The sequence below is a fragment of the Brugia malayi genome, assembly GCF_000002995.4.
Source record: "Brugia malayi strain FR3 genome assembly, contig: Bm_v4_Chr1_scaffold_001, whole genome shotgun sequence".
Taxonomy (NCBI): Eukaryota; Metazoa; Nematoda; class Chromadorea; order Rhabditida; family Onchocercidae; genus Brugia; species Brugia malayi.
Genome location: NW_025062475.1, coordinates 4885628 through 4911433, shown reverse-complemented (window position 1 = coordinate 4911433; position 25806 = coordinate 4885628). Strand labels below are relative to the sequence as shown.

The 25806-nt window shown below is 28.3% G+C and overlaps 7 protein-coding genes across 8 annotated transcripts; 5 read left to right on the top strand and 2 right to left on the bottom strand.

Moving 5' to 3' along the window:
• Positions 1-76: 76 nt before the first annotated feature.
• Positions 77-1018, bottom strand: Bma-cutl-19 (Uncharacterized protein; the record flags this gene model as incomplete). Its single annotated transcript, XM_043076578.1, has 4 exons — positions 77-82; positions 264-354; positions 520-595; positions 802-1018. The coding sequence occupies 4 exons, from the start codon at positions 1016-1018 to the stop codon at positions 77-79; spliced, it is 390 nt and encodes a 129-aa protein (XP_042932512.1).
• Positions 361-900, top strand: Bm14258 (Uncharacterized protein; the record flags this gene model as incomplete). Its single annotated transcript, XM_043076579.1, has 2 exons — positions 361-401; positions 813-900. The coding sequence occupies 2 exons, from the start codon at positions 361-363 to the stop codon at positions 898-900; spliced, it is 129 nt and encodes a 42-aa protein (XP_042932513.1).
• A 2831-nt stretch (positions 1019-3849) lies between the features above and the next one.
• On the top strand, positions 3850-9528 carry Bma-stt-3 (Oligosaccharyl transferase STT3 subunit homolog, putative; the record flags this gene model as incomplete). Its single annotated transcript, XM_001892822.1, has 15 exons — positions 3850-4034; positions 4323-4431; positions 4887-4996; positions 5248-5407; positions 5501-5684; positions 5902-6020; positions 6122-6248; positions 6381-6584; positions 6789-6939; positions 7236-7478; positions 7702-7873; positions 8100-8205; positions 8424-8605; positions 8886-9092; positions 9454-9528. 15 exons carry the CDS (start codon positions 3850-3852, stop codon positions 9526-9528), a joined length of 2334 nt encoding a protein of 777 aa, XP_001892857.1.
• A 3330-nt stretch (positions 9529-12858) lies between these two features.
• Positions 12859-14267, top strand: Bm5426 (uncharacterized protein; the record flags this gene model as incomplete). Of its 2 annotated transcripts, XM_001892823.2 has the most annotated exons (4): positions 12859-12959; positions 13362-13449; positions 13637-13741; positions 13998-14267. In XM_001892823.2, the coding sequence occupies 4 exons, from the start codon at positions 12859-12861 to the stop codon at positions 14265-14267; spliced, it is 564 nt and encodes a 187-aa protein (XP_001892858.1). The 2 variants fall into 2 exon arrangements, with proteins under 2 accessions (XP_001892858.1, XP_042932511.1); XM_043076577.1 differs by lacking the exon at positions 12859-12959 and having other exon boundaries at positions 13378-13449.
• Positions 14268-16217: 1950 nt separating this feature from the next.
• Bm10728 (Double-stranded RNA binding motif family protein) lies at positions 16218-20312 on the bottom strand (the record flags this gene model as incomplete). The annotated part of the gene is made up of 9 exons (XM_043076576.1): positions 16218-16477; positions 16640-16841; positions 16941-17090; positions 17326-17455; positions 17601-17684; positions 18394-18461; positions 18982-19089; positions 19367-19627; positions 20232-20312. 9 exons carry the CDS (start codon positions 20310-20312, stop codon positions 16218-16220), a joined length of 1344 nt encoding a protein of 447 aa, XP_042932510.1.
• A 956-nt stretch (positions 20313-21268) lies between these two features.
• On the top strand, positions 21269-22605 carry Bma-cox-14 (Uncharacterized protein; the record flags this gene model as incomplete). Its single annotated transcript, XM_001892825.2, has 2 exons — positions 21269-21368; positions 22439-22605. 2 exons carry the CDS (start codon positions 21269-21271, stop codon positions 22603-22605), a joined length of 267 nt encoding a protein of 88 aa, XP_001892860.1.
• Positions 22606-24158: 1553 nt separating this feature from the next.
• On the top strand, positions 24159-24687 carry Bm1467 (Uncharacterized protein; the record flags this gene model as incomplete). Its single annotated transcript, XM_001892826.1, has 2 exons — positions 24159-24260; positions 24529-24687. The coding sequence occupies 2 exons, from the start codon at positions 24159-24161 to the stop codon at positions 24685-24687; spliced, it is 261 nt and encodes an 86-aa protein (XP_001892861.1).
• Between the last annotated feature and the right edge of the window lie 1119 nt (positions 24688-25806).

Below are 25806 nucleotides of genomic sequence, written 5' to 3'. Positions count from 1 at the left end.
ACTAATACAACTTGAAAGGAATCATTTTATCTACTTCATAATTTTAAAGTAAGAGTTTGAATTTTTTTTTAACGAACTATACCTATATGTAGGTATAGTTCGTTAAAAAAATATTATTACTAGTTTGTTAAATTAACATTAAAAAAAAAAAAAAAAAATGCTAGGGAAAGGGAGAAAAGATTAACTGTTAATAATGTGCATTCATCGTCGCAAACATGGCAAATTTGAATGTGGCATTTTAATCGAAGATATGTAAAACCAACTTGTCGGACTGACAACCAACCTAACGATAATGCTTTTTGCATTTTAGAATCATAACGTGGTGTACTAATCATTGTTGTTTCAGATGAACATCTGGAAATGATTGATTACCAAAGATTGTCATCTTTAATTATTTACATGTATGATTTATCTTATTACAATTTTTCCAAATTATTTTCTAATTTCAATTTATTTTTTGAAATTATGTTAAATTTTTTATTCAAATAATATTTAAAATATAAATAACAGTTCATATACCCATCTGCTGTTATCAAATATACCGGATGATATTTGCTACCAACCCAACAATTTTCAACTCTAATTGCATGTTCATCTATAATGATAAATTAGGAATGATTAATTGCATACAATATTTGTTGACTAAATCAAATTAGTTAAATAAAATTTAGCTGTAAAAGTAAAATAAACAAGTAATGAGTGTAAAAACTAATTAGAACTAAAATTAATTAGTTAATTAATTGAAACCATCACAAATAAATTATTTAATAGATAATAAAGATAATAGAAATAAGAACTTACAAATATTGCAGTGCCATTGAAAACATATTCGAGTATTCCATGCAATTGTTTCATTCTCTTCAATTGGTGGTTTATTGCAATTTGTACGATGTAAAGTAAATGTGCAATTATCTGCCGGATTACTTAAATTATGTCCTCCATAAACGGTAAGACTATCGATTTGTACTCGAACTTCGTTATTTACCAAACTAATATATTGATCGTTTTTTGATTTCATTGCAAACGGAAATGTGATAGAGACCGGAAAAAAAAACGGTTTACACAAGCTTAGATTACATTAATTTGACAAAAAAAAAGTAAATTTGAAACTTTTCATATATTAAATTCAACTACTTATTCAATACAAAATTCAATCAGTGAGATATTGAAAAATAAATTTAAATTTTATAGAACTTATTCTTTATTGGCTTTTATTAGTTTAATCGTATTTTTATGTTTTACTGAAGAATTTTTGATAAGGATAGCTTATAATTGAAATAATATTGTTGCAATTAATTGATCAGTAAATAAGTAATAATTTGGACATAATTTGACGTAAATTACTTAAAGAATACTTATGACATCATTTATTTCAAATATTCGTTTCCTTCTAAGCTGTTCACTGATTACAATACCATTTTTTAACAAATCACTGTCAAAATATTTTTCACCGAATCTAGTAATTATTCAGTAGTCATTATCAATCTACTGTTAATAGATTGACAATACAACTATATGAAAATTTTTTGCACAAAAAAAAAGAACAAAAATTTAAAGTTTGTAACGTTTGAATATTTCTTGCGATTATTTGTTTACTTACCAGGCATAAGCTGCATAAAATTATTTGAAATAAATGGTAAAGAACTGAGCAAGAAGTCATCTTAGATGGTGACATCAACTGGACTACTATCTCACGGGGGAGGCTGACAGATTTTGCCAAAATAACCGCAGATTGATTACAATGCCTTTTTTTTTCTATTTCATTTCCTTCTTTTTTCTTTTCAAAGGATAAATCAAAAAATAAAAATTTTTTTTCAAAAATGAAAAAATCTTATCAAATAGAAGTAATTCTCTCGAGATTAAACTGTTTTGCCAATTAAAAGAATTGTTAAAAATGGCACAAAGCATGCATAAATCATTTATTATCAAATGGTACTATTCAAAAAAAAGAAATGTTGAATTTGAAATGTCTTCAATTTTAATATCAGCAAACTTAAATATGCTATTGATAATTTCTTAAAACAATAAACAATTAATTAAAATCACAATATTTATACCTTATATTAAATTCTATGTTATCATCAGCAAAGTATTTTTTTGAAACCTTTTGTTTTGACAAAAAGTTTCGATTACTTTCAATGCCATCAATTAAATATTACTTTGAACTAGTGCAAAGTACATCGAATAACAATAAATCGAATAACAATAACATTGGAAAAATTAAGTGCAAATGATGGAGCGTCAATTGACGGAACGAAACGGAATAAGACGCAATGGTAGAGAAGAGAGAAGTTATTTGTGCTTCTTGAAAAAAATGTCATTTCTCTCAGTGTCATCAAAATTAAAACTTGCCTTTGGCTTGGGGCCATCAAATATTTCCTTTCGTCCATTCGTTCGTTTGACATTTTCAATGAATGAATGAAAAGTTTGTCATATTTGTTCGCATATTTTTAAGGCAATAAAATGCAAATTTAATTCAACAAGTTCATACATTTATTTGATCTCCGCAACAAAACATTTAAAAAAAATGGGAAGAGCAAAAACGAAAAATTAGAAATGAGCTGTAGTGTAATTTTATTATTACTTTAATCAAATAACACAAAAGTAATTTTCCCTTTGATAATTATGTGAAAGTTTTTATTACTTCAATTTATTTAATTTGATGATTAGTTATTTTTTGGTTTGAATTCAATTGGTTTATTTTCTTTTTTAAAAGGAAGAAAAAAGAATTGAAAGAAAAATTTGGTATAGAAATGTGAAAGAAATAAATAAATGAATGAATAGTAAATGTGACAACAATTTACACTACAATATAATGCGACAAGAAATTAATAATATAATAATGTATGCTACTATTAAATACTTTTGCAATCAATAAGCATTGATAATTTAATGCAAAACAGGTAATCTATTTCCGTTTTCTTTGGATTTCATTTTTTCATTGACTTCAATTTTAATTTTTATTAGTTTATTAATTATGTTCTTTATCACTGATTAAACTAGGAGAAAAGAACGTTAAAGAATTGTTAAAAAATATCGAATTTTTTAAATTTATTTTTTGTTTTGTGTGTTTCATATTATTTTAAATAAATGGAATTAAATTAAAAAAGCAATTCTTAAAAAAATATAATGAAATTATACGTTCTTCCTCATTTTCTCGCCATTACAGGAAATATAAACTTGTAAGGTTTTTTTTTTTTTTAATTAATAAATCAGTATGAATTTTACTCAGTTTTCGGTTCCATTGTTCTTCCATCGTTTACAGTTGTAATAAGCAGTATAAATAAGATTTAACAGTAGCGATTGTTTATTATAAAAAAGAATAAGCGAAAAAAATTAAAGAGAAAATAGTAAAAAAATAAAACAGTAGGCAAAAAATAATACAAAAGTAAATCAATTAGCATTAAATCAGATCCGTTTAATAAAAAGATAATGCATTTGTATAAGATTATTAAATGCGACTGATATTTCCGTAGCATACGTATGTAAACGGATCCGGTTGAGAATAGTGAAAACTTGTGACGATTTAGCAGGTGGACATTGCACGCAGCTGAGATTTGCATTTTTCGTAACGCATGCGAAGAAATACGTAAATGCGGTCCGTGCTTTTATGGGAAGTGTTTTTCTTTTTTTTTTTTTTCGGAAGAGGTTGTTGAGGTTTAGATGTTGTGCGATGGTTGTGGGTGAAGATGGAATTTTTTAATAATTTTATACGTTTAATAATCTTATACAACTTAATAATCTCTTTTTTTGTTAAACTTAGACTTTAGGTAATATATTACATTGCTAAGAGGATTTTGTGAAAATTTTGTTGTAAATTGAAGTATTTTCAAGTTGCAATTTTTGCATATGGTCGATTCAGTGGTAACTTCAACTGGCCCAACTGAAAGCAACAAAATGTTAGCATCAAATTCACTGGGTATTACCAGTTTGTTAACATTTATCATCCTTGTGTTAGCGTGGCTTGTTGGTTTTGCTTCACGATTATTTGCTGTTATACGATTTGAATCCATCATTCATGAATTCGACCCATGGTTCGTTCATATTCTTTTTTCATCCGTGTTCTTTTTTTTTCTCTTATCTATTTTTCTGGAAATAAACTTTTTATTTTGGTGCTTATTAGTAAGGTATATTCTTAACTTGGTGCAAACTAAAAAAGTTTTATAGCATGTTACAATTATATGGTGGTTTGATAAGCACTACTTCGATCTAGTTCTTGGACATCAGGAATTCATGGAGTAATAGGAATGAAAACTGTGAGATTAATTCAAAGAGCAGTGTAGCTTAAATATGTTGCAGTTTTTTTTTTTATTAAATATCAGGTTTAACTATCGGTCAACACATTATATGGTTGAACATGGCTTTTATAATTTCTTAAACTGGTTCGATGAGCGGGCATGGTATCCACTTGGACGAATTGTTGGTGGCACAGTAAGTTGTAGTTCTGTCTTTTGTGTGTGTGTGTGTGTGTGTGTGTGTGTGTGTGTGTGTGTGTGTGTGTGTGTGTGTGTGTGTGTGTGTGTGTGTGTGTGTGTGTGTGTGTGTGTGTGTGTGTGTGTGGTGTGTGTGTGTGTGTGTGTGTGAAAAAGAGATTTGTTGAATTGATCAGTACTCATTAAAAGCTATGATTTCATCAGTTTATTTGCTGATATTTTCATTTTTCGATATGTATAGTTATCGCAGTATTTTATTATCTATACACCTCACATATATCATGAATATATGAGAATTTATATGATTAATGTAAATAGTGTTTCTACTTTTAAGTTTCTTTTCAACTACTTATTTCAACAAAATTTATCATCATGCTGACAAGTAATATTTTTTCCAAAATAACTTTCTTCTATTTTTTTTTCGTTGAAATGGTGATGATGTTATTAACACAGGTTTATCCTGGACTCATGGTAACTTCAGGAACAATACATTACATTTTGTCAGCTTTAAATATTTCTGTACATATCAGAGATGTTTGTGTTTTCCTCGCTCCAACGTTTAGGTATAATTTATTGTTTTCTTTTCAGCAGTCGAAAACTAGTTTCAATTTGTTAATTTGATTATATTTCCTGGCGATTCTTTTTTTTTTTTCTAAATTTGTATTTGTATTTGTATACTTCAGAAATAATTTTGACATCATTGGTGATTTCACTTCATTATAGATCATTTAATTTTTCAAATGAATTTATTGCCTTTTATCGACACGAAATCATAGTTTGACCTATTTTGATGATTTTATATAATTATTTTCAGTGGTCTTACGGCAATAGCTACATATCTTTTAACGAAAGAACTTTGGACTCCTGGTGCTGGTCTGTTTGCAGCATGCTTCATCGCTATTTCGCCTGGTTATACTAGTCGTTCGGTTGCTGGTTCCTACGACAACGAAGCAATTGCAATTTTTGCATTGCAGGTATACATGTACCTATTTACACTGCGTTCCAAAATTCAAATTAATTTTTATAAGAGATTATCATGTTTTTTTTTTTTTTTTTTTTTGTTGCAGTTTACTTATTTCTTATGGGTACGTTCTGTGAAAACTGGTTCCGTGTTTTGGGCAACGTTAACTGCGTTATCATATTTCTATATGGTCTCAGCTTGGGGAGGTTATTTGTTCATCATAAATTTGATCCCATTACATGTTCTCACCCTCATATTAATTGGCCGGTATTGTTCTAAGCTTTACATTGGTAAGCTTTTCATTGGATTCCTTTTAATTTATATTGATTTTGGTCAAGTTTGATGGTTTTCTACCTTTTTCATATAACTCTGAAATGTGATTTATATCTTGAACATGACTCATTCTTCATTGCATTGTTTTTTTTATATTGATATTTGAAATAGTCCATATGTTCCTTTTTGTTTAAAAAGATTTTTAATTTTATTCTGTAGTTTTCCTATTTCCAGCATATACCACTTTCTATGTTTTGGGACAAATAATGGCAATGCAAGTACCATTTGTTGGCTTCCAGCCTGTAAAAACATCTGAACATATGGCTGCTGCTGGTATCTTCGGCTTGTTACAGGTTAATAGATTTTTGTGTACACTCGCACGTTATTAATTTTGAAATTTGAAAGATTTTTTAAATGCTATTTATAAGCAATCGGATTATTCTATTTTTCGTAGGTTATTGCCGCACTAAAATATATGCAACATCGAGTTTCGAGGAAGGAATTTATAACTTTATTTTTCGGTGGAGTTTCATTAGTATTTGTATTAGGAATTTCTACGATTGTTCTCCTAACATATGCTGGTATGATTTAAAATCTTAAATTTCCTACAATTTTCGATTAAGTTAATTTGTACATCGGAACAGTTTCTGCTTCTTAAGTTGCTCTCTCGACATGGCTCTGAAATGCTCATTTATACATTGAAATATTTATAGGCTACATAGCACCATGGTCGGGACGTTTTTATTCACTATGGGATACGGGTTATGCTAAAATTCATATACCAATTATTGCATCTGTTTCGGAACATCAGCCCACTACTTGGGTTTCATTCTTTTTCGACTTGCACATCACAGCTGCTGTTTTTCCGGTGGGTTTGTGGTACTGTGTTAAAAATGTTAATGATGAGCGAGTTTTCGGTAAGTTATTCTGATATTACTCTGATTTCTATTTAGAGATAAAAGATCTCTTTCTTCGTTTCAACTTCCTAGATATTATTCATACATTTTTAGAATTTTCAAGTTTGAAATTATAATACGTATAAAGAGTCACAGCATAGCAAATTTCCTCTTTTTTCGCTTTTAATAAATAATCATGAGAATAGTCACAATTGTATTTTGCAGTAATACTTTATGCAGTAACGGCTGTTTATTTTGCTGGTGTAATGGTTCGTTTAATGCTTACGCTTACTCCAGTTGTTTGCATACTTTCTGGAATAGCCTTCTCTTATACATATGAAAGGTATCTGGTCGACGAGGGTGATCAATCAAAAAGGTTCATTTTCATTGGGCTTATCTAAAAAGGAAGCTTGTAAGAAAAAAAGAAAAAGCAACTATGTGATTTCTATTTGTACTCTTCAAAAAGAAAGAAATGTATGTGCGTGTTGTTTTTCATTTATTTTGTTACTATTTAAAATAACTTATCGTCGTGAATACACAATAACTAAATGTAAAATAAGGTAAAGCATTACAAATTGTACTATCCTAAAATTTTGTTCATCCTCCGACGAATGTTGAAGTAATAATAAATGATTAGTAAACAATGGATGGTAAAATGGGAAACTATTTCAGTGTTAATAATGAAGAAGAAAACAAGCATTTATATGATAAAGTCGGAAAAGGCCGGAAAGGTGGTTCATGGACGAATCAGGCAGCACCGGAGAATGGTGAAATGTCAATTGGGATGAATGCGCGATCTATCGTTTCAGTAGTACTCGTTTTAATGCTGCTAATGTTTGTTGTCCATTGTACATATGTTACAAGCAATGCATACTCTCATCCATCTGTTGTCTTACAATCACATAATTCTAAGGGGTAGGCTTATTGATATTTATGAAACATTATTACCAATAATATGTTTCAGGTGTTTAACACTTACGTTATGATGATCACAGAATTCATTTTAAAAAATGAAATAATTTGAATGTGACTTTATTTTTTTTTCGATCTCGAATTATTTCTGAATAATTCTGGAACTGGATTGAAAGGAAAGAACAATTCGATGAGAAGAACAATTGGTTTGTTTCGTTTATTATAGAGGTCGCGAAATAATGGATGATTTTCGTGAAGCTTATTATTGGTTACGAAAAAATACCGCGGAGAATGCTCGTGTGATGAGCTGGTGGGATTATGGTTATCAGATAGCTGGTATGGCAAATCGTACTACTTTAGTGGACAACAATACATGGAATAACTCACATATAGCTCTAGTAATTATTTGTCACTTTTTTCTATTTTTAGTATTCGTGGCGTTGGGTAAAGCTTACAGTATGAAAGATTTTCATTTGATAGTAAATGATAATCTTTTACCAAGTAATGTTCTTTCCTTAAGCATTCTAAGCAAATTAGCATTCTCTTTTGTTTTAAATATGATTTCAATCTGTACTACTCACTGTTCAGAGAAGTCATTGATAATTGGGATGATCATTTTTTTAGGTTGGAAAAGCTATGGCATCAAATGAGTCATCAGCGTATGAAATTATGCGCGCACTAGATGTTGACTATGTTCTGGTTATTTTTGGAGGCGTCATTGGTTATTCGGGTTGGTTGCTCATTTATTAAATTTAATGCCAAAATAACTTTGGTTTTGTCTCTACTTTAATATCTGTTTTTGAGATCTGTGAGCTAAAAAAGAAAAGGATTTAGGAGAATTTTGAGCATAAAATCCGTTTGCCTCATTGCACTAAAAATAAGGAATTTACTAACTTGTATTAAAAAAAATTATATCCTGACACCAACTGCAAGATTAAATTCTTTCAGGTGATGATATTAATAAATTTCTGTGGATGGTACGAATAGCTGAAGGTGAACATCCAAAAGAAATACATGAAGCAAATTATTTCACCGAATCGGGTGATTACAGCGTTGGAGCAGAAGCTTCCGAAACAATGCTAAGTTCTGTAATGTACAAAATAAGTTATTATCGTTTCGGAGACTTTGAAGTAAGTGTTTTAAGAATTGGTGTGAAATCAAATTAGGATGTTTTGTTGGGACACAGATCTCGCAATTAGATAATGTTGAAACATAGTTGGATTTATTATATCCTGGCATCTTCGAATAAGATTGACAGGACACAGTCAAGTTAACCAAAATTGGTTTAATTATGACCAGACGTTTTGAACCATCAATAAGTTTAATCAATTATGATCAGTGGTTGAAAAGTGCTGTTCTCATTTCTCAAAGTATTGTATTATTTTGAACTCAAATGAGACCAAGTTTCAGATGAGTTATCGAAAACCAGCAGGTTTTGATAGAACCCGTGGTTATGTAATTGGTCGAAAAAATGTTGTACTGGAACACTTGGAAGAAGCTTATACGTCACAAAACTGGCTTGTAAGAATTTACAAAGTGCTGAAGCAAAAGAACAGACCGGTGATTCCAAAGAAGAACAGGCGAAAACAGCCAGCGTTACATTCCTATTCGAAAAAAGTATGAATATTTACTTATACATTCTTCAAATGTCGTTATTGAAAATTGAATAGAAAGAACTGATCTCCCATTTTAATATCCGTTAGTAGAGAGAATTAAACTTCCTTATTACTCATTTCCAAATGTATCCCTCATCATTTGTTGCAGATTCCTCGATTTTGGAAAAATTTGGGTGGAGATCTTTTCTAAAAATTTTTATCGTTTCAATTACCAAACTTCATTAGCTATTTGTTTTTTTTTTTTTGAAAGTTCTTTTTATAATATTTTAATTCAGTGTTATTAACTTATTGAGAAATTATACTGTCAAGCTTTACTCACTTTAAATTATTAACACATGACAATATATCATGATAATTTTCAGGATAAGTCAAAGAAAGGAATCGTGCAAGGAAAACCAATAGTAGTGAAGGGACATCGACCGCCGAAGCGTGCTTAAGAATTCTGCGATCTTCTAGATTGTATAAATGAATTTGTTTTTCGCCGGCACTGGTCGGGTGAATGTTCGTTTATGTTTTTATTTATGGGAACTTAGGATAAAGAAATTCAAAAGAAAGAAGGACAATACTAAAAAATATTATAGCACCAAACACTACTTTCAATCAAAATGAACTTTTTTTTCGAAAGATCTGTCGAATGAGGTTGGTCATTTCTTTTATATTTTTCTGTTAAGAAAAAATGATGTCTTAATTTGCGATGCTTTGTTACTGGTTTCCGTATATACTTGTTCCTTTATAACAATTTTTTCTTAAATTTCTTTCACTGTCTTCAATTCAAGAATTCATTAAGTAATATTTTTACTTACCAATAGAGTAACTAAAGTTAGTTTAAACCAAGCGTTTATATTTTCGTATTAAGTCTGTGACTAATTTGCTGATCTAAGTTTTTATGAAGCTATCAGTTTACGTTTCTACCTTTGATTTTTGTACTTTCTTTTTCTTATTATGCGTTTCTAATTTATTATCTTACTTTTTATGCAGTTGATATTTGCAAAGTTTTTGCTTCGAGAAGTAGGAAGAGGACAGTTTTCTTTTAAATTACATTTTTTGAAGAAATGAAAATGTGCGTTTCTAAATAGGAAAAAGAAAATTATTGTGAAGCACATAGTTTTTTCTTCGTTTGTAGCAGTATAGAAAATGGTGCTAATAATGGAAATTTAGTCACATAACTGCAATTTTTAGAAAATTTTTTTGTTCCTAATTTAAAAAAGTTGTTTGTTATTAGAAGACTGGAAGCCCTCTTCTAATCTCGAATGTAATATTGGTATGAAATATTGGTATCAGTTTTTGTTAACTGTGATTTTTAATCACTTCAGTTCAGCTTTAGAAGAGTTACTGATCATGTTTAAATTATTAAAATTGCAAATTTAGAAAATGATAGGTCATTTGTATGAGATACTAAGTACTCATATTTATTAATATCGTTGTTCATTTTGTTTTGTCCATCCGATATTTATTAAATATTTTTTTAAATTTCCTGTGATCCCCTGCTTCTTTCAGTAGATTTTCAGACCTGTTGGAGATAGTATCGCTAATCAGCTGATGGCTTATCTTAACCTATAAAATTGATTTTCAGGTGAGATTTTAGGTTTAAATCTTTTTTCGTACTTAATGGTGGATAACTGGAAATGTTTCTTAATTCTGCAAAGTTTTTTCTTTTTTAGGATAATTCATCAATAAGTTTGTTCATTAATTTCTTCATTACGGTGAACATTTCTCCTTTGCCTTCAGGTACTTTTGTCATTTTTTAAAATTCTTGGCAATGATACCTTTTTTTGTTATTTAGCATATTTCTTTGTGTTTAAGAATTTCGCTTGTTACAATACCGTTATTGTTGCTGATCACATTCCTCTCTTATGTTTAGTCTTGTTATATATACCTTTTTTCCTAAAAAAATTGTAGTAAAATTTATTACAGATCATTTCATCTATTTAATATAGTAGTCATTACTTGCATTGCTCAGATTATATGATTATTCAGTTGAGCATTTTCGATGTTTACTACACCGCATACCAATTATGCTTTCAGAAAAGGCTAAAAATAGCAAACTTATTGTTTCAGCAAAATGACATATTAGTCAAGTAGAATTCTGATAATGGACCTTCATAGTTTTCATGAAATTCCAGGAAGATTTTTGTTCTTTCATATTATTGTGTAATTATTGCTGTTGCAATATCGATAAACAATATGCAAAGCTATTTATTTTATATTCACATAATGCTTAATAATACACTTTATTAGTTTATATGAGCTGTTGTCAAAGATAAAAGGTCTTTTGATTGAAAGAAAACTACGCATTGAAGAATTTGGCACAGGATATACTGAATCTTCTATAGTTTATTAGTAGTATGAACTAGTAATAGAGATTAGTCGAAATATTTGAACATTCGAGCTAGTATAATTTGTAATTTACATATTATTTGCATTTTTACAACTTGTAATAAAATGAAGTCACTTTCACAGTAATTCCCTATTACGATTTTGCATAACACATAAATATTTTCGTTTGCTGTGCTGAATTTGAACATTACAAGTATCAAATTTCAACCCACTGAAACTGACAGCACATTCCAGTTCACTAAAATTGATATTAAATTTCAGCTCACTATTACTGAATTTTTGTTTTTGTTGTCTATGTCTATTTTATTAGATTATAGTTGTAAAAATATGGTCACATGTAAATTGCTAATAATGTTGGTCAATTTATTAAGACTTTGAAATGAATTTGCAAAATTTTCTTATCAAATATGTTTGCTATAAATTATTTCTTTGTGCCGAATCATTACACTACAACAGTTCCTGGATTTATTATCCTATCATTTATTTGTAAATCGGCACAAATATAAAATAAAATTCTTTGCAAATATAAGAGTGTAATATTAGATAAATCAAAACAATTAATGATAGCAGTAATTGTTGTAGCTAACAATGACATGATAATGAATGAACAACATGTAATCAATCTATAAATCAATTTGAAAAAAGCTGGTCATGTATTAATCAAGAGAACTTTCATATTTTGTTTCTCTGCATTTTACAATGTTATACTTAATATATAAGTGTTATTTTATCATTATTCAATAAAGCATTAAGTTATAAAGTATTTCCGATGTGTTATAATTTTTATTACTTATGTAAATATTCCCGATGTAATATAATAATATATTATTTATTACTTATATAAATTGTTTTAAGTTATAAATGTAACAGTCTTTTTAAGAATAATTTTAAAATACTTTTGTTTGCTTTATGGTTTTGATATATATATATATATATATATATATTTTTTTTTTTTTGATCTTATTAATGAAATATGAATGACATGATTATATTGTTTTCATTGCGATGATAAATTATCATAAAATTATTAGCAATAAATTACTTTAAGCATTATACTGCGGACAAAAAAGAATTTATCCTTAAAATAATAGCAGAATTTGAAAAATAGTATAAACTGTATAATTAGAATATATGTCACATACTATAAATTGCAATTGCTTTGTCCATACTTTTTATTTTTCTTTTTTTCTTTCCGAAATTTCAATTTTTTTTTTATAAATTAGCTATATTTGCATGTATAATATAGTTTAAGTAATTTTCCTGTTGCTCCTAGGTAACCTCTCCGGCTGTTTTTTTTTTTTTTTTTTTTCGTATTTTTGGTCAAAAATTTTTTTCATAGCTAAGGATTTTGAAGTACCAAATTGCTTTAAATTGAATGATTTATATTCTCTATTATTAAAGACTTTTTTAGATATGTTAATGATTGTGCAATGGCATTAAAATACGCCTATTTCATATCACGGAGGAATTTATTCCTTTCATTGAAACAGTTGGCAAATTTAAAGGAATATCAGGAAAAACGTCTTGTTGGGTAATAATTATAATGCATTCTTTCAACTAGAAATTTTTTGAACTTTGAAAATCATATGATTGAAAATCATATAAATTGTAGGAATTTAATGTAAAGTTTTAATATGCAATAAGAAATAATTGTAGCTTGATTGAAACAGCTATTTATGCTTTTTAATTATATGAGACTATGTATTATGAGTAATGATAGTTATAATTTAATAACTTAATTTATCATTTATAAGAATTGAGGTTGTGATCATACTTTGATGATTGTCTGAATAAAAATTTAAATGGTAAGAATCAGTTGAGAAAGTTTATTTCTCAGTCAGTAATGGCTTGTTTTTCCTGACAAATCATTTAGTTGTTTGTTTTCTTTAAATAGGAATATGGGTTTGTTAGAATAATTTATATTTTCTGTTAGGTACACTGCAGAGGAGATGTTCAATATCGCAGCAAATGTATCCGAATATCCTCAATTTGTACCATGGTGTCAAGGTGCCAGTGTTGCAGTAAGTTACATTTTTTTTCTATTCTTTATAGATAAATAAGTATTTAAAGGACGATTTTACTAATGATTTAAATGAGGCTAAGAACAGTCATTTATTGTATTTGTTTATGGCTTATGCCATAATTCATCTCACGATATTAATCTTCCACTGTATTTTTCAGTTATTACAAAAGTTAACTTATTTCCAGAAACATTCACCAAATTTGTTTACTGCTCGGCTGAAGATCGGCTTTCCGCCTGTTTGTGAAACGTATACGTCTCGAGTTTCTACCGTAAAACCAAGTATAGTTCGAGTAAGTTATCGAATGATTTTAATACCACTGAATATCTGTATTTGCCTTTAATTCTGTTTAACTGTATTTTTGACGACATACTATGAATACTGTCTGTATTATACTTCTTCCGGCATATTAAAAAGTTATATTTTTACTATACCGAATATGATTGATTAGTCGATAGCTTTTAGCATCGGAAAAGCGTATTTTTCAAATATAATGAATATTTATAAGAATTTGTTGAAGAAAATAACAACTACAACAATTGTTTCAGTCTGTCTGTACCGACAAAACGCTATTCAAAACATTGGAATCGACATGGCAGTTTAGTGCAGGTCAAGTTAACAATACTCGTTCTTGTACTCTAATATTTAGTCTTTCTTTTGAATTCCATTCAATGTTTCATACCGTTCTTGCACATCACTTTTTCGATCATGTTGTGGAAAGTATGGTTGTAGCATTCTTAAAAAGAGCTGAAACTAAATACGGTCCACCGTCTTTCGATCATTACAAAAATTTTAAAGTTTTAAAAAAAATCCGGTAGTAATGGTTTAGAAGTTTCAAAATTTTGCATTAATATGTACTATCAAAAGCATTAATTCGCTCTTCTAATTGCTTGTCTGAATGTCATTTTTGACCAAAAGTTTTCTTACTTTATTACTACTGTTGTTATTAGAACAATACCTAATTAAGCTAGTAGAATTGAAAGGATCTATAAATATAAAATATCTCTAGAATCAATTATAAATAGGAAAAGAATGAATTATTTATAAATCAATCGCTGGTATATGGTGATGATGGCAGGAATGGCAAAAAGAAAGAAGTAAACTGGGAAAAAAAGTACGAATTGAAATGGAAATCGATGAACAACAACGAAAGAAATAAAAGTGGATTCGTTTTACTTAGGAAAAGGAAAAAGTTATAAAAGATGTGTAATTGAGGAAAGAAAGATAGGAACTATCGATATTGTATTAATAAAGTGATCAATAATGGCATAGGTAAATCCGATTATTATCTCTTTAATTCACTTTATTTCTTCAATATTAGAAAGACTCAATGAAATAATTTTAATTTGTTTTTTTAAATTTGCAGTTGATATTTCTTTAGGCATACTTTTTTAATTTCATGATTGTTCCTCATTTCTAATATTTTATGCATATTGTCTTATATTGTATTTAGCAGTATTAGTGCTTAATGTTTTTGAATAAATGTTATGTTTGTTGAAAGAATCAAATAGAATAGTGAAAATGTGAATTAAATGAAGTGTTTTGTTGGTAAATATTGTTTAGATCTCTCCATAAAATGTTAAAAAATAATTGTGCAGGTATTAAAGTATCATAATATTAAATAATAAATAGATTTAACAAGAAAAGTTTATTAAACAAATAACGGAGGAAACGTGTAGTTCATTTCTATTATAATAAATGGAAAATTCTGATGAGGCTACTATATTTATAGGTGGGATTTAAAATTTAATTTAAAAACAATTGTTTTGGCATTTTTGATAGAATGAATATGAATCAGTGTTATCTGATGTAACTATGCAAGAAGTATGTAGTCCTTTTTTTTTTCTAATTTTTAAATATATAAAACTAATACCAGAAATTAGCGTATAAATGTAAAAATGTCCCTTTTACATTTGAAAGTTTTCTTTTATGATACAAAATAGCTAAATAATATGCAATTAATTCGCTACGATATAATGCTATCAAGTTGCAGCAGGAGGTAACGAGTGGTAGTAAGTACTAACAAGCGGTAAGAAGTAGTACAAGTGGCACCGGGTGGTTGCGAGTTACTTGTAACGACAGTGGTTGCAAATTACTGGTAAGTAGCAGTTGGTCAAGCGAGTGTATAAAGTGATGTCGACCACTAGCAAGTGTCATGGCAAGTAGTAGCATAGCAGCAAATGCAGTGGGTGGCAAATGGTAGCAGACGGTTGCAAGTGGTAGCAAGTAGCAAAGCAGATCATATCAAAGGTCGTAAGTGGCAGTAGGCGGATGGTCGGTGATGGAAGATGACAGCAGGTGATAGTAATTAGTAGCAAATGGTGACAAGTAGTAATAGTAGTAGCAATTCATTTTATCTTCAAAACTATTAGAAATTAAATCTAGAATAGATTATTTCACGTGAATAGTTTAGTAGTTGACAAAAATGAGATTTTTTTTTATTTGTCAATTCAGTTTGAGTCTTCAACTTGTCGAGTACTGGGATATCGTTTTATTGAATGCATCAAATAAAATTATAGTACAAACATCGAGTCATCACATAGAAATGGATCAAATAAATTATAAAACATTCGAAGAAATAAACCAAATCAAATCAAAGATAACTGTCCATTTCATATATATCAATTTCCAAAAGAACGGTTTTAGAAGTTATCATATTTTTTGGTAGTTATCTTATTTTGGTTCCCTGATGCAAACATTCAAAAGATAAACTTTCAAATTCGTGTAAAAAAAATCAATGCAAAGAAATTATCCGGATTAATAATATCTTACTGCTTTTCGGGTGATGAATTTTGACTTCCATTTTCTGGAGGATTTTTAGCTTGTGTTAATGAATTAACCGCTACTTGCGTCTCTGATGAATTAGTGGAATTTCGTGTTGGCTCAGGGGTTCGCATAAACAATTCCAAATGTATGAGTGCAATTCGTGCAGCATAATCTTTTGCATCCTCTTCCGTCGCTCCAAATCCATAGAAAGCATTCTTCATATCATTAGGACCATTAATTGACAACATACACTGAAGGTTACCTGAAATAATTTTTTATGAAATTATAATCTCCAGGACATTTTCTTTATATTCTCACCCATCACATGACTTGCTTTGAGTTAATTCTCAATCTATTCCTCATTTCTCGTTTTTTAAATGAAATCAAAATGCAGAATATTTTTGCAAAATAAAATTAAACATACCATCCAAATCTGGTTCAAGAAATATAAATTTCAATTTCTGATTCAGAAAAATTCTGTTGATATTTTCGTCATCCGAATTAATCAATTCAGTCAATTTTTTTGTAAAATCCTGTGTACCATTGCCATTTTGAAATGCAGCACGAACTTTTTGCAACGATTGTAGAGGCATTACTGCATCTCTTGATGCACTCGGAGACAAGTTCTTAATAATTATAACTCAACAAATATATTTGAAGAAATTGTATTTAAACAATTAATCTTAAATTTTTTCATCTGAACTTTAATTACTAGCTACAATTACATTTGCTGCAGATTCATTACTACTCGTAGTCTCTTGACTTGCAGCAGCAGCGGCAGCAAGAGGAAACATCGCATTTTCTACATCATATGCCAAATCTTTCCAGTTTTCTAATTGAGTGCACATTTTTTGGGCTGCTAGTGTCTTTGCAATCTGTAAAACATTTCCATATCTGCTCAAAAAATTCGAAAAGAGGTTTTCAAATCACTGATGATTGTGATTAGAAGATGAAATAAGTTGATAACTGTGCAAAAAGAAAAAAAAACACACACACACACAAAAAAAAGCTTAGAGAAAGCAAAATTGGAGAGAATAAGAACTACTAGAAACAATTTTCAGATAGATAAACATAATGGTATAATGATTTTGACAGTTATTATTGACTTACTTTCTTCGTTTTTCCATGCGCCACAACATGAATCTTCCCTACTGTGCATGTAGCAATGAAAATCCGTTGATTTGTAGGCCCTTCTTCATCAATTTCATATGTAGCATTTAATAATTTCAACTTTTGACATCTAAAATTGGACGACAAGAGTTTTAAAAACTTGTTGAAAACAAAGTCTGAACTTAAGTTCATAGCCAAATTACCTGTTACGTAAACAAAATAGAAAATGCTATAATATATCAGGTAAAGTTTTGCAACAATAAAAAAAATCGAACCTTTCATTTACTTTTCCCACCCAATTTTCTACAACAGAATCATCAGTACTTCCTCGATTTTGAAAATCTATCGTTAAATTCTCCCTGCAAAAAAAAAGGACCACATTTAATTCTAGTACAACAGACAATCCTAATTTTCTTTCCATTTTAGATGTCGAAAGCACACAAAGAAAAAATCCGGAACCAAATGTTTTAGAAGGTTAATTTGTATTTCGGTTTCCAAATTTTCTACATTTTGAATTATAACTGTCATAAATAATAAGCATCTAGAAGTATATTTTACAAGAAAATACAAAAAAAAAAAAAAAAAAGAAAAACAGAAGGACACAAATTTTTTTAACCATCTATCAGATTATCATATATATATGCAAGGTTTCACACCTTTACCTAAGGTGTTACCTTAAACGTAAACAAGAAATTAGGAAGTTATTCTCTGCGTTACTAATACTAATGATGATGTTATACAGTCTTCCAGTTTGTAATCCAGAAAAGTTTCGGGTTAGTATTTAGTTCAAAATTTTAAGTGTTAACAGGTTTAATTGCGGTATTTATGCAATCTTAGCAGATGTTTCTCAATAACTATTTATCGACAACTACACTAAACTTTATTCATAGAGTTATTAATAAGACAAAAGCATAAAGATACCAAATTTTATTCTAATAAAGCAATAAGGAAAATATTATTTATTTTATTTCAACAAATACTTGGCTATAATTTATATAGTCTGTATCTTGATTTGCCAATATGTTACAACAAATGTAAAAAAAAAAAAAAAAAAAAAACATTACTCACAAATTAGCCAGTGCCTCTTCTTTTGTTTTACCGAGCCCGAAATCACTGAATGATTCCTTTTCAATCATCTGAAATAAACTGGAGAATTAGTTTCATTTGCTGAAAAGAAATGCTAAAACCATTTCTCAAAAGACCAAAATTTTTAGCTTTTAAACAAATCAGTCTGAAAGTATAAACATTCGCAACTATAATATAACTGATAGGTGAAGCAAATTTTCCGATATAATCATAGAATGCTTAATGAATTTTAGGTCAATTATGGTAAAAATCAACATATCCCATACATGGAGAGTTCGAGCATTTACAATATTAAGTATTTGTGATACTGACTGAAGTATCAAAAATGAAAAGTTTACATTATATTATTCCTCAACTTAAATTATATTATTCCCCAACAAAGAGCAATCAAGTGATAGTGCCGATAAAAAATCAGACCCGCCCTATCTTCTAGAAGTACGCAAGATAACATTACAAATGTTAACTTCGCTCAATTATTTGCCTACGTATATGCATATACGAATGAAACTTTTTATCATAATTTCCTTAAAAATAGAACTGTCTTTTTCTTAAACAAAATCAAAAAGAAACCTTCTTTAGCATATCTTTTGCAGCCATTTGTTTAGCGATTTTCTTTGTTCTTCCATAACCCATCGTATAGATGCCGTATAATTCACATCGAGTTGCAAATAAATTACGCTAAAATGATAAGCTTATACACAATTTACTAAATATTTCAAATGTTTTATTATATCATAATTTGGAGGAAATACTATGCCTGAATTTATACAATGTTAAATCACAACAACTCAGTAAAAAAATCGGATCTGTTCTATCTTCTAGAAGCATGTAGATATCATTAAAAACACCAAATTCGTTCATTAACTGCCTATGTATATGTATATAAAAATAAAACTTTGTACAACTACAAGTATAGGTAAAAAATTTTCTTACTTAACTGAAAAATGTTACTAACCATTTCCACGAAATTAGATGTAAAAACAGGCGGTGATCCATCATAATATTTTTTACACCCCTCTTCCAAAATTGAAACGAATGTTTTCGTGGGAGTAACTGATATTCCCGTTGATGAAGTTAACAATTCTTCATTTTGTTGCATTTCCACTATTCGCTCATTATCGGTATCCATCACGTTTAACTTCTCCATCTTTTCAATTTCCTTGCTACTCTTCGAATTTTTGTTGCCAATCAAACTGTCGAAATCTACTATTATTGGCTAAAATAAGAAAAAAAGGAAGTATAAAAAGTTAAAGTGTAAAAATTTTTGCATCATATTTTTTCATCATTTAATAATCCAAAAATTAATAAATTTTTGAAACAGAAGAAAACTAAGGAAAAAAAAGCGCCTTCCTAGCTGATTTTTCGGAAATATTTCCAGCTAAATTTCAATTAACTATCAATATCTATGAATAATAATTAACAGTTGTTTAAAACTTTTTTTTTAAAAAAACCTTAATTTTAATGACATATGACCGATTAGCATGAATGATTCGTCCCTTTCACATAATATTCTTCATCTATACTAGCCTAAACTTAACAATCTTATCCTATCTTATCTACTTTTAACATCTTGAACTGAATCTTTTGATCTATTCACTGTAATCAATGCTATCCATTTATTCTCCTATTTGTATATTGACCCTTAATTATACTCTTCTTCGTTGATATATATTTACTAATAATCGCTATATGAAAGAAATAAATAGATCGATGCAAAAGAGAAGCGCAAATTTCTAGTGTTATCAACATGATTGCTGACTCGCATTTCGTACTACAACTTTACCATTTTCATCATATTTACATCATTCTTAAGCATTAACCTTTTCGCAAATAAAATATTCCGGTTCGCGACTTTTCAGCACATCAACATGAGTAAATACATCATATAATTTCTCCACCATGTGTTACCACTGAACATGAAACATAAATTCAAATTAATATCAAATAAAACAGAAGATGCTTTAATATTTGAATTAAATTTTATTTAGTATTCAGATAATTTTCGACATAATTCATAATGATACATAGATAGTAATATTTGCTCAATCATATATAATATCATTATTGCCCTAATTCAAATAAATTCCAAATTGAGAATTTCGCCACGTTGAATTAAAAAAAAAAAAAAAACTGAATTAAAATGGAGCAACTGTCTCCAGTGAATTAAATGTTGAAGACTGCGATGACAATTAAAATGATAAAAATATTTGCCAGAAATAATAACTGTGAGAAGATTGCAGAAAGCTTTAGAATGAAGAGAAGGCAGAGACAATAGGGACATATGAAAAGGTCGTTTATAAGAGATTGAAAAGTTTATTGAATTAGAGTGTTTGTTTTTGGTAGGATCAGTATGCGATGGTGGAAGAAAAGAGTACAAATGAGAATGAGATTACAGAGATTGATGCAAAAATACTTAGTACAAACGAAATGAGCTGATTTTTAACAAGTTGGGTTTGGATACAAATTGCAAAGAAATTTTTAGATTCGTTGAATTTTGGTAGTTTATAGTTTATGTTCTCTTTTATCTAATTTAGTTCTTTTTTGTATCTTATATTTTATTTTAATTTATTCTAAGGACTGAATGGAATAATGAGTTGAATTTTTTAGTTAATATTTTCTTTGTAATTAGTTATACAATTTTGTTATTAATTGGAATGGGTTAAATTTTATTATAATTTACACTTTCGAATTTATTTCAATTTCTACTTTAATTTATACGCTCAAGTTTTTTTCAGCCTTTTATTTACAGTTCTGAATTTATTTTAATTTGCGCTTGATTTACATGTCTAAATTTATTTTTACTTTTTTATTGTTTATTTTTATTACATAATATAAGGATAATAAATATTTGAAGGATATGTTATTATCGTGGATAAGGTTGGCAGTTAAGCGAACTGATTTACGACCACTTCATAAACGTATTTTTACCGACAATGTACTTGATAAAATGTATCGTAGTAAGTTTGCATTTTCTCAGCTTAACTCAAGCTTAGAAAAATTTGCAATTTTTGAGTAAGGAAATTTTTCTTATTCTTTTATTTTTTTTTCCTCTTTTTTGATTAGTTGTAATTTTTATTGTGAATTTTTTGTCAGATCATCCTCCATTCCTTTATGTGTTAATTGCTCTTATCAGAATTATCAGGACTTATCAGTTTACTATATATATATTATTTTACTTATTATAACTATACATTGCGTTTTTCTTCAAACTGCGTATTCCTTTTCAAATTTAACTTTAGTTAGTGAGTATGCATAAATATAACAACTGTATTCTATAATCTCTTAGTCTTTTAATTACTAGTAACCAATGGCATACCAATTATTCTACAACAATTGGACGTAATTTTCTTTAATAACTGGCTAATTTTATTAGTTAATGTTAGTTCATTTATTATCTCATTCAGAAATTAGATATGCTGTGATAATGTAATCTGTTACTCAGTAATCTATTTAATAGTGATTCAGGTATGTATTAATTTAATGACTCATTATTGATGTACATCTGATAATACGACAATGTGTCTTTATCAGAGATATGATCTATTTTAGATAAGATAAGAGGAGTTAATTTTATATGACTTCGAAGATAATGTATTTTAGCCTAGAAATATTACAAGAAGTCAAAGTTAAAGCAAGAAGTTAACTTTCAGAGTGAAGTAGTATCTTCCAAGGAAATTCTTTGGATAATAATAAAAGAACATCTTTTTCTCGTTGATTTATATGCATAGTTTTAGGCAAATTTTATGAATTCATGAAAGTGAGAAATGTAAATTTTATGGATAAAAAAGCTATACGACTAAAATAACTTTGATGATGATCAACTTTTGAAAATTGCGTGACTAAAATCATATCTTTGAATTAAATTTAAAGGACCATAAACAGTTGCGGAAATTTTAAATTCTCAAAGTAATTTCAGCTTAGGGTTCAGTATTCACACATTCCAAAAAAAAAGAAAAAAAAATACCATTAAATTCCAAAAACTTTTTTAAAAATATTTATGTGTATAAGAAATTTGTATAACTTTTAGCCACGGTGGTAGTATTAATTGGTGGTGCATTATGTATGACATCGGTAGCTTTGGTTAATGTTATGATGTACTACAAAGTGGTGAAACCAATACGTGAGGCAGACCGTGAACGATTAGAGAAAGATTTAATTGAAGCTGATGAAGCCGGTTTCTCATTGAAAATTTGAAAAATAAGTCATCTATTGTTTTTAACTTGCTATAATGGAATCATTATATCTGGTTTTATTTATTTCCAAAATTTTTGTCTGCATTTTTTTCTTGATAAATTTTATAAAATATTTTTATAAAACTAATTTTTTTTTATAAAATGTGTTGCTTCTTATTATTCTAGCAAAGGCATAATTGCAAAGTTATTTATTTTCAAAATTTATTGTAGTTTTGACATTTCAGTTTTGGAAGTATTATTGGAAATACTTATTTTATAACACTGAAATAAGCTCGAGATAATAAAATGTATGAATATTTTTGACATAAAATTGCATTTACTAATACTTTTATTTTTGACATTAAAAAATTGCATTTGCTAATGTTATAGAATGATCGCTATCAGTATTATATAGCGATCATTCTATAACATTTGGCGAAGTGCTACTTCATGAATTATAGTTTTATTCAGATAAACATAATGTAATTTCTAAATATTGCAGGTATTTTGCAGTCTTATGCAAGTTCCACTTAATGAATATGCTGTGTGAAATTATTATCTTTCATTACGAGACAAAAGCAATCCTTGCATAAATTTTTAAAAAAAAATACGAGGTGCGTTAGTTCGTCTGATCAATCCAGTAGTTGATTAAATTATAGGTCAATTGATAAAATAATGTAGGTTTCATCTGTTACATTTTAATATTTTGAGATGTTAAATCTTATTTCATATATCAGTGTGATATTTGCAATTTATTCAACTTTTAAGCAAAAAAAAAATAGATCAAAAGCTTTTAGAAGTAAAATCAGTTAGTTATAAATTGCTCAACTTTGTAATTTTACCTGTTATATTGTTTTTGATTGTACTTCAGTTGTATATTTTAGTTTTTCTTTTTTCGCTTTCATGTTTCTTTTTCTCTGTTATTTTGATAAAAATATGCTCTGTGAAATTGTTATGCCTCCATTGTTCACATTTTGTAATTCAACCATTGTGCACTATTTATTTTGATGAAATAAATGAAATCCGTCGATTTTTTGATGACTTTTTCTTGATACTTTTTTTGATTAATCAATACATATGAAATATCGGAATTAATTGGCGGTCATTTTTTTGAAATTCATGAAAAGATGGAGTAAAATGTGAAATACTCTTCCATTTCCTGGAAATTGGAGAGTTTCGGAATGATTCACTTTTCTCTTTTTGATTGGTTGAATTTTGTCGAAATTTTCCTTTTGTGGTAATTATAGTTTTTTGCCTAGTGTTTTTTTTCTGCATTACCAATCACTCAAGTTTAATTTTATGGTTAACTTTCTCCTAATCGTTTTTACGGTTACTCTAATTCTCTTCGTCCTTTTTTTCCTTCTGATTTTATTATTGAAATCGAAATTAGTTTTTTCTCTATAAGAAGAAATTTGCCAGTGAAATTTTTCTGTAAAATTCGTTTTCGTTTTTCCCACAAAAATAACTTATAATTGCTATGCTAGAATTAATTAAAAATTTCTTTAATCCTTTCTCGTTGTCGTGAAATTTGAATTCAGCTAATATATTTCAATATGTAATTAAAATTCTTTCCAGATGTTTTCACGTAGCAAGCGTTTCATTCAATTAGTTGGACCGGATGTATTTTATTGGTTTCCGGCATGTATACTATTAGGAGCAGCTTTTGAATTATTTAAAGTATTTTTTTCTTTTAATGCTTTATTCTTTTTTCATCTGTAAAATTTCCGTATTTATGATTTCTGAATTTAATTCATTGTTAAAATATTAAATAATATCTATGAATAACTAAAAAGTGATCTATAACTAATGCAAATATTAATCACTTTTATAAATCTATGGATAAATTCTTTTGTCTTTTTTTTTTTGAAATTAGCGAAGAAATTTCAGCATACTTATTCCATCTGGATGCATTTTTTCTTTGGTTTCCTTTGTTTTTATATTTCAGATAAAATTCACATTTATGGGTGTGAACTACTATACGGTATTTAGGAAGAAACAGATGCAACAACAATTAGAAGATTTTGAGAATTGGTTGAAACAAATGGATTCATTATCTGCACAAGCTGTACAATCACAAATTGAAGCAAGGAGAGAAAAAAAGTAGTTTTTAAATGAACCAAAAATAATCATTCGAATGGTTATTATGAGTGTGTAGGTATTTGAGGTATTGAATAAGACAACAAGTAACACTCAAATATTTCACATTTAGAATTTCACATCCATTTGATAAATTTCATGTTTGATATTGATTATTGAAAATTTTTGTATTTTATCAAATACTATCGTTTTTAAATTATCCCTGATAAACTAACTATTTAATAATGCTTTTTGAATTTTTTTTCCGGAGTTTCTAATATGCTTAACTGAGCTTGTACTGATATTGGTTTGAATTGGCTCGAAAAATTATATATTACCTTAAATGAATATATATTACCTAGCTTCATTCCTTGCTAATACATTCTGGTAAAATTATATTAAAATGGCATACGCGAAATCTGGATACCTCCTTTGACTTCTGTAAAGCACTAAAATGCGACTCTTCCGGTTTTTTTTTCTTGTTTTTTGGTATGACTTTTCAATAATTAGTTAGTTTTTTTTTTTTTTTTTTCTTTTTCGGTTGAAATTGCTTTAAGATTGTATATGTTTTCATTCGAACTTTTTTCTGAGGTTTGGTTTAGAATAACAATTAAATAAAATATGACCTGGGAATTTTTGAAAAAAAAAATGATCTGAAAGAACTGGGATAGTTTGGAATATTCGTGTTTAGACAAGAAAAAGTTAGCAAAAGTTTGTTATATACATTTGTTAGATTGAAAAGAAAATAGGAGAAAAAAAAGATTATTTGTGTGAAATTTTCATCCTTTGTTGATGCATTTGTAAAATTTAAATGCTGGAAGAAAATTTTCAAGATTTTTTAAACTATGCGGCAACGATTAAAACAAGCAAATGACTAAAGTTTATTTATTGCCATTGTAATAATTTTCGCTCTGCAACCATTGTACTTATTGCTATTCATTTTTTGGCTCGAGAATTTTATCAGACTGATAAACTGATCAAATAAATATATGCAGAAAATAGGCTACAATTTTGCATCATCAGTAGTAGGCAAGCATTAGTCATTTATTGATTATGTATGAATTTGATTGATTTCTCGGAAAGGTTCTACGTTTACATAATTTTGATAATATGTCGCATAAAATTTTTCAGTTCTAAATATCAAGCA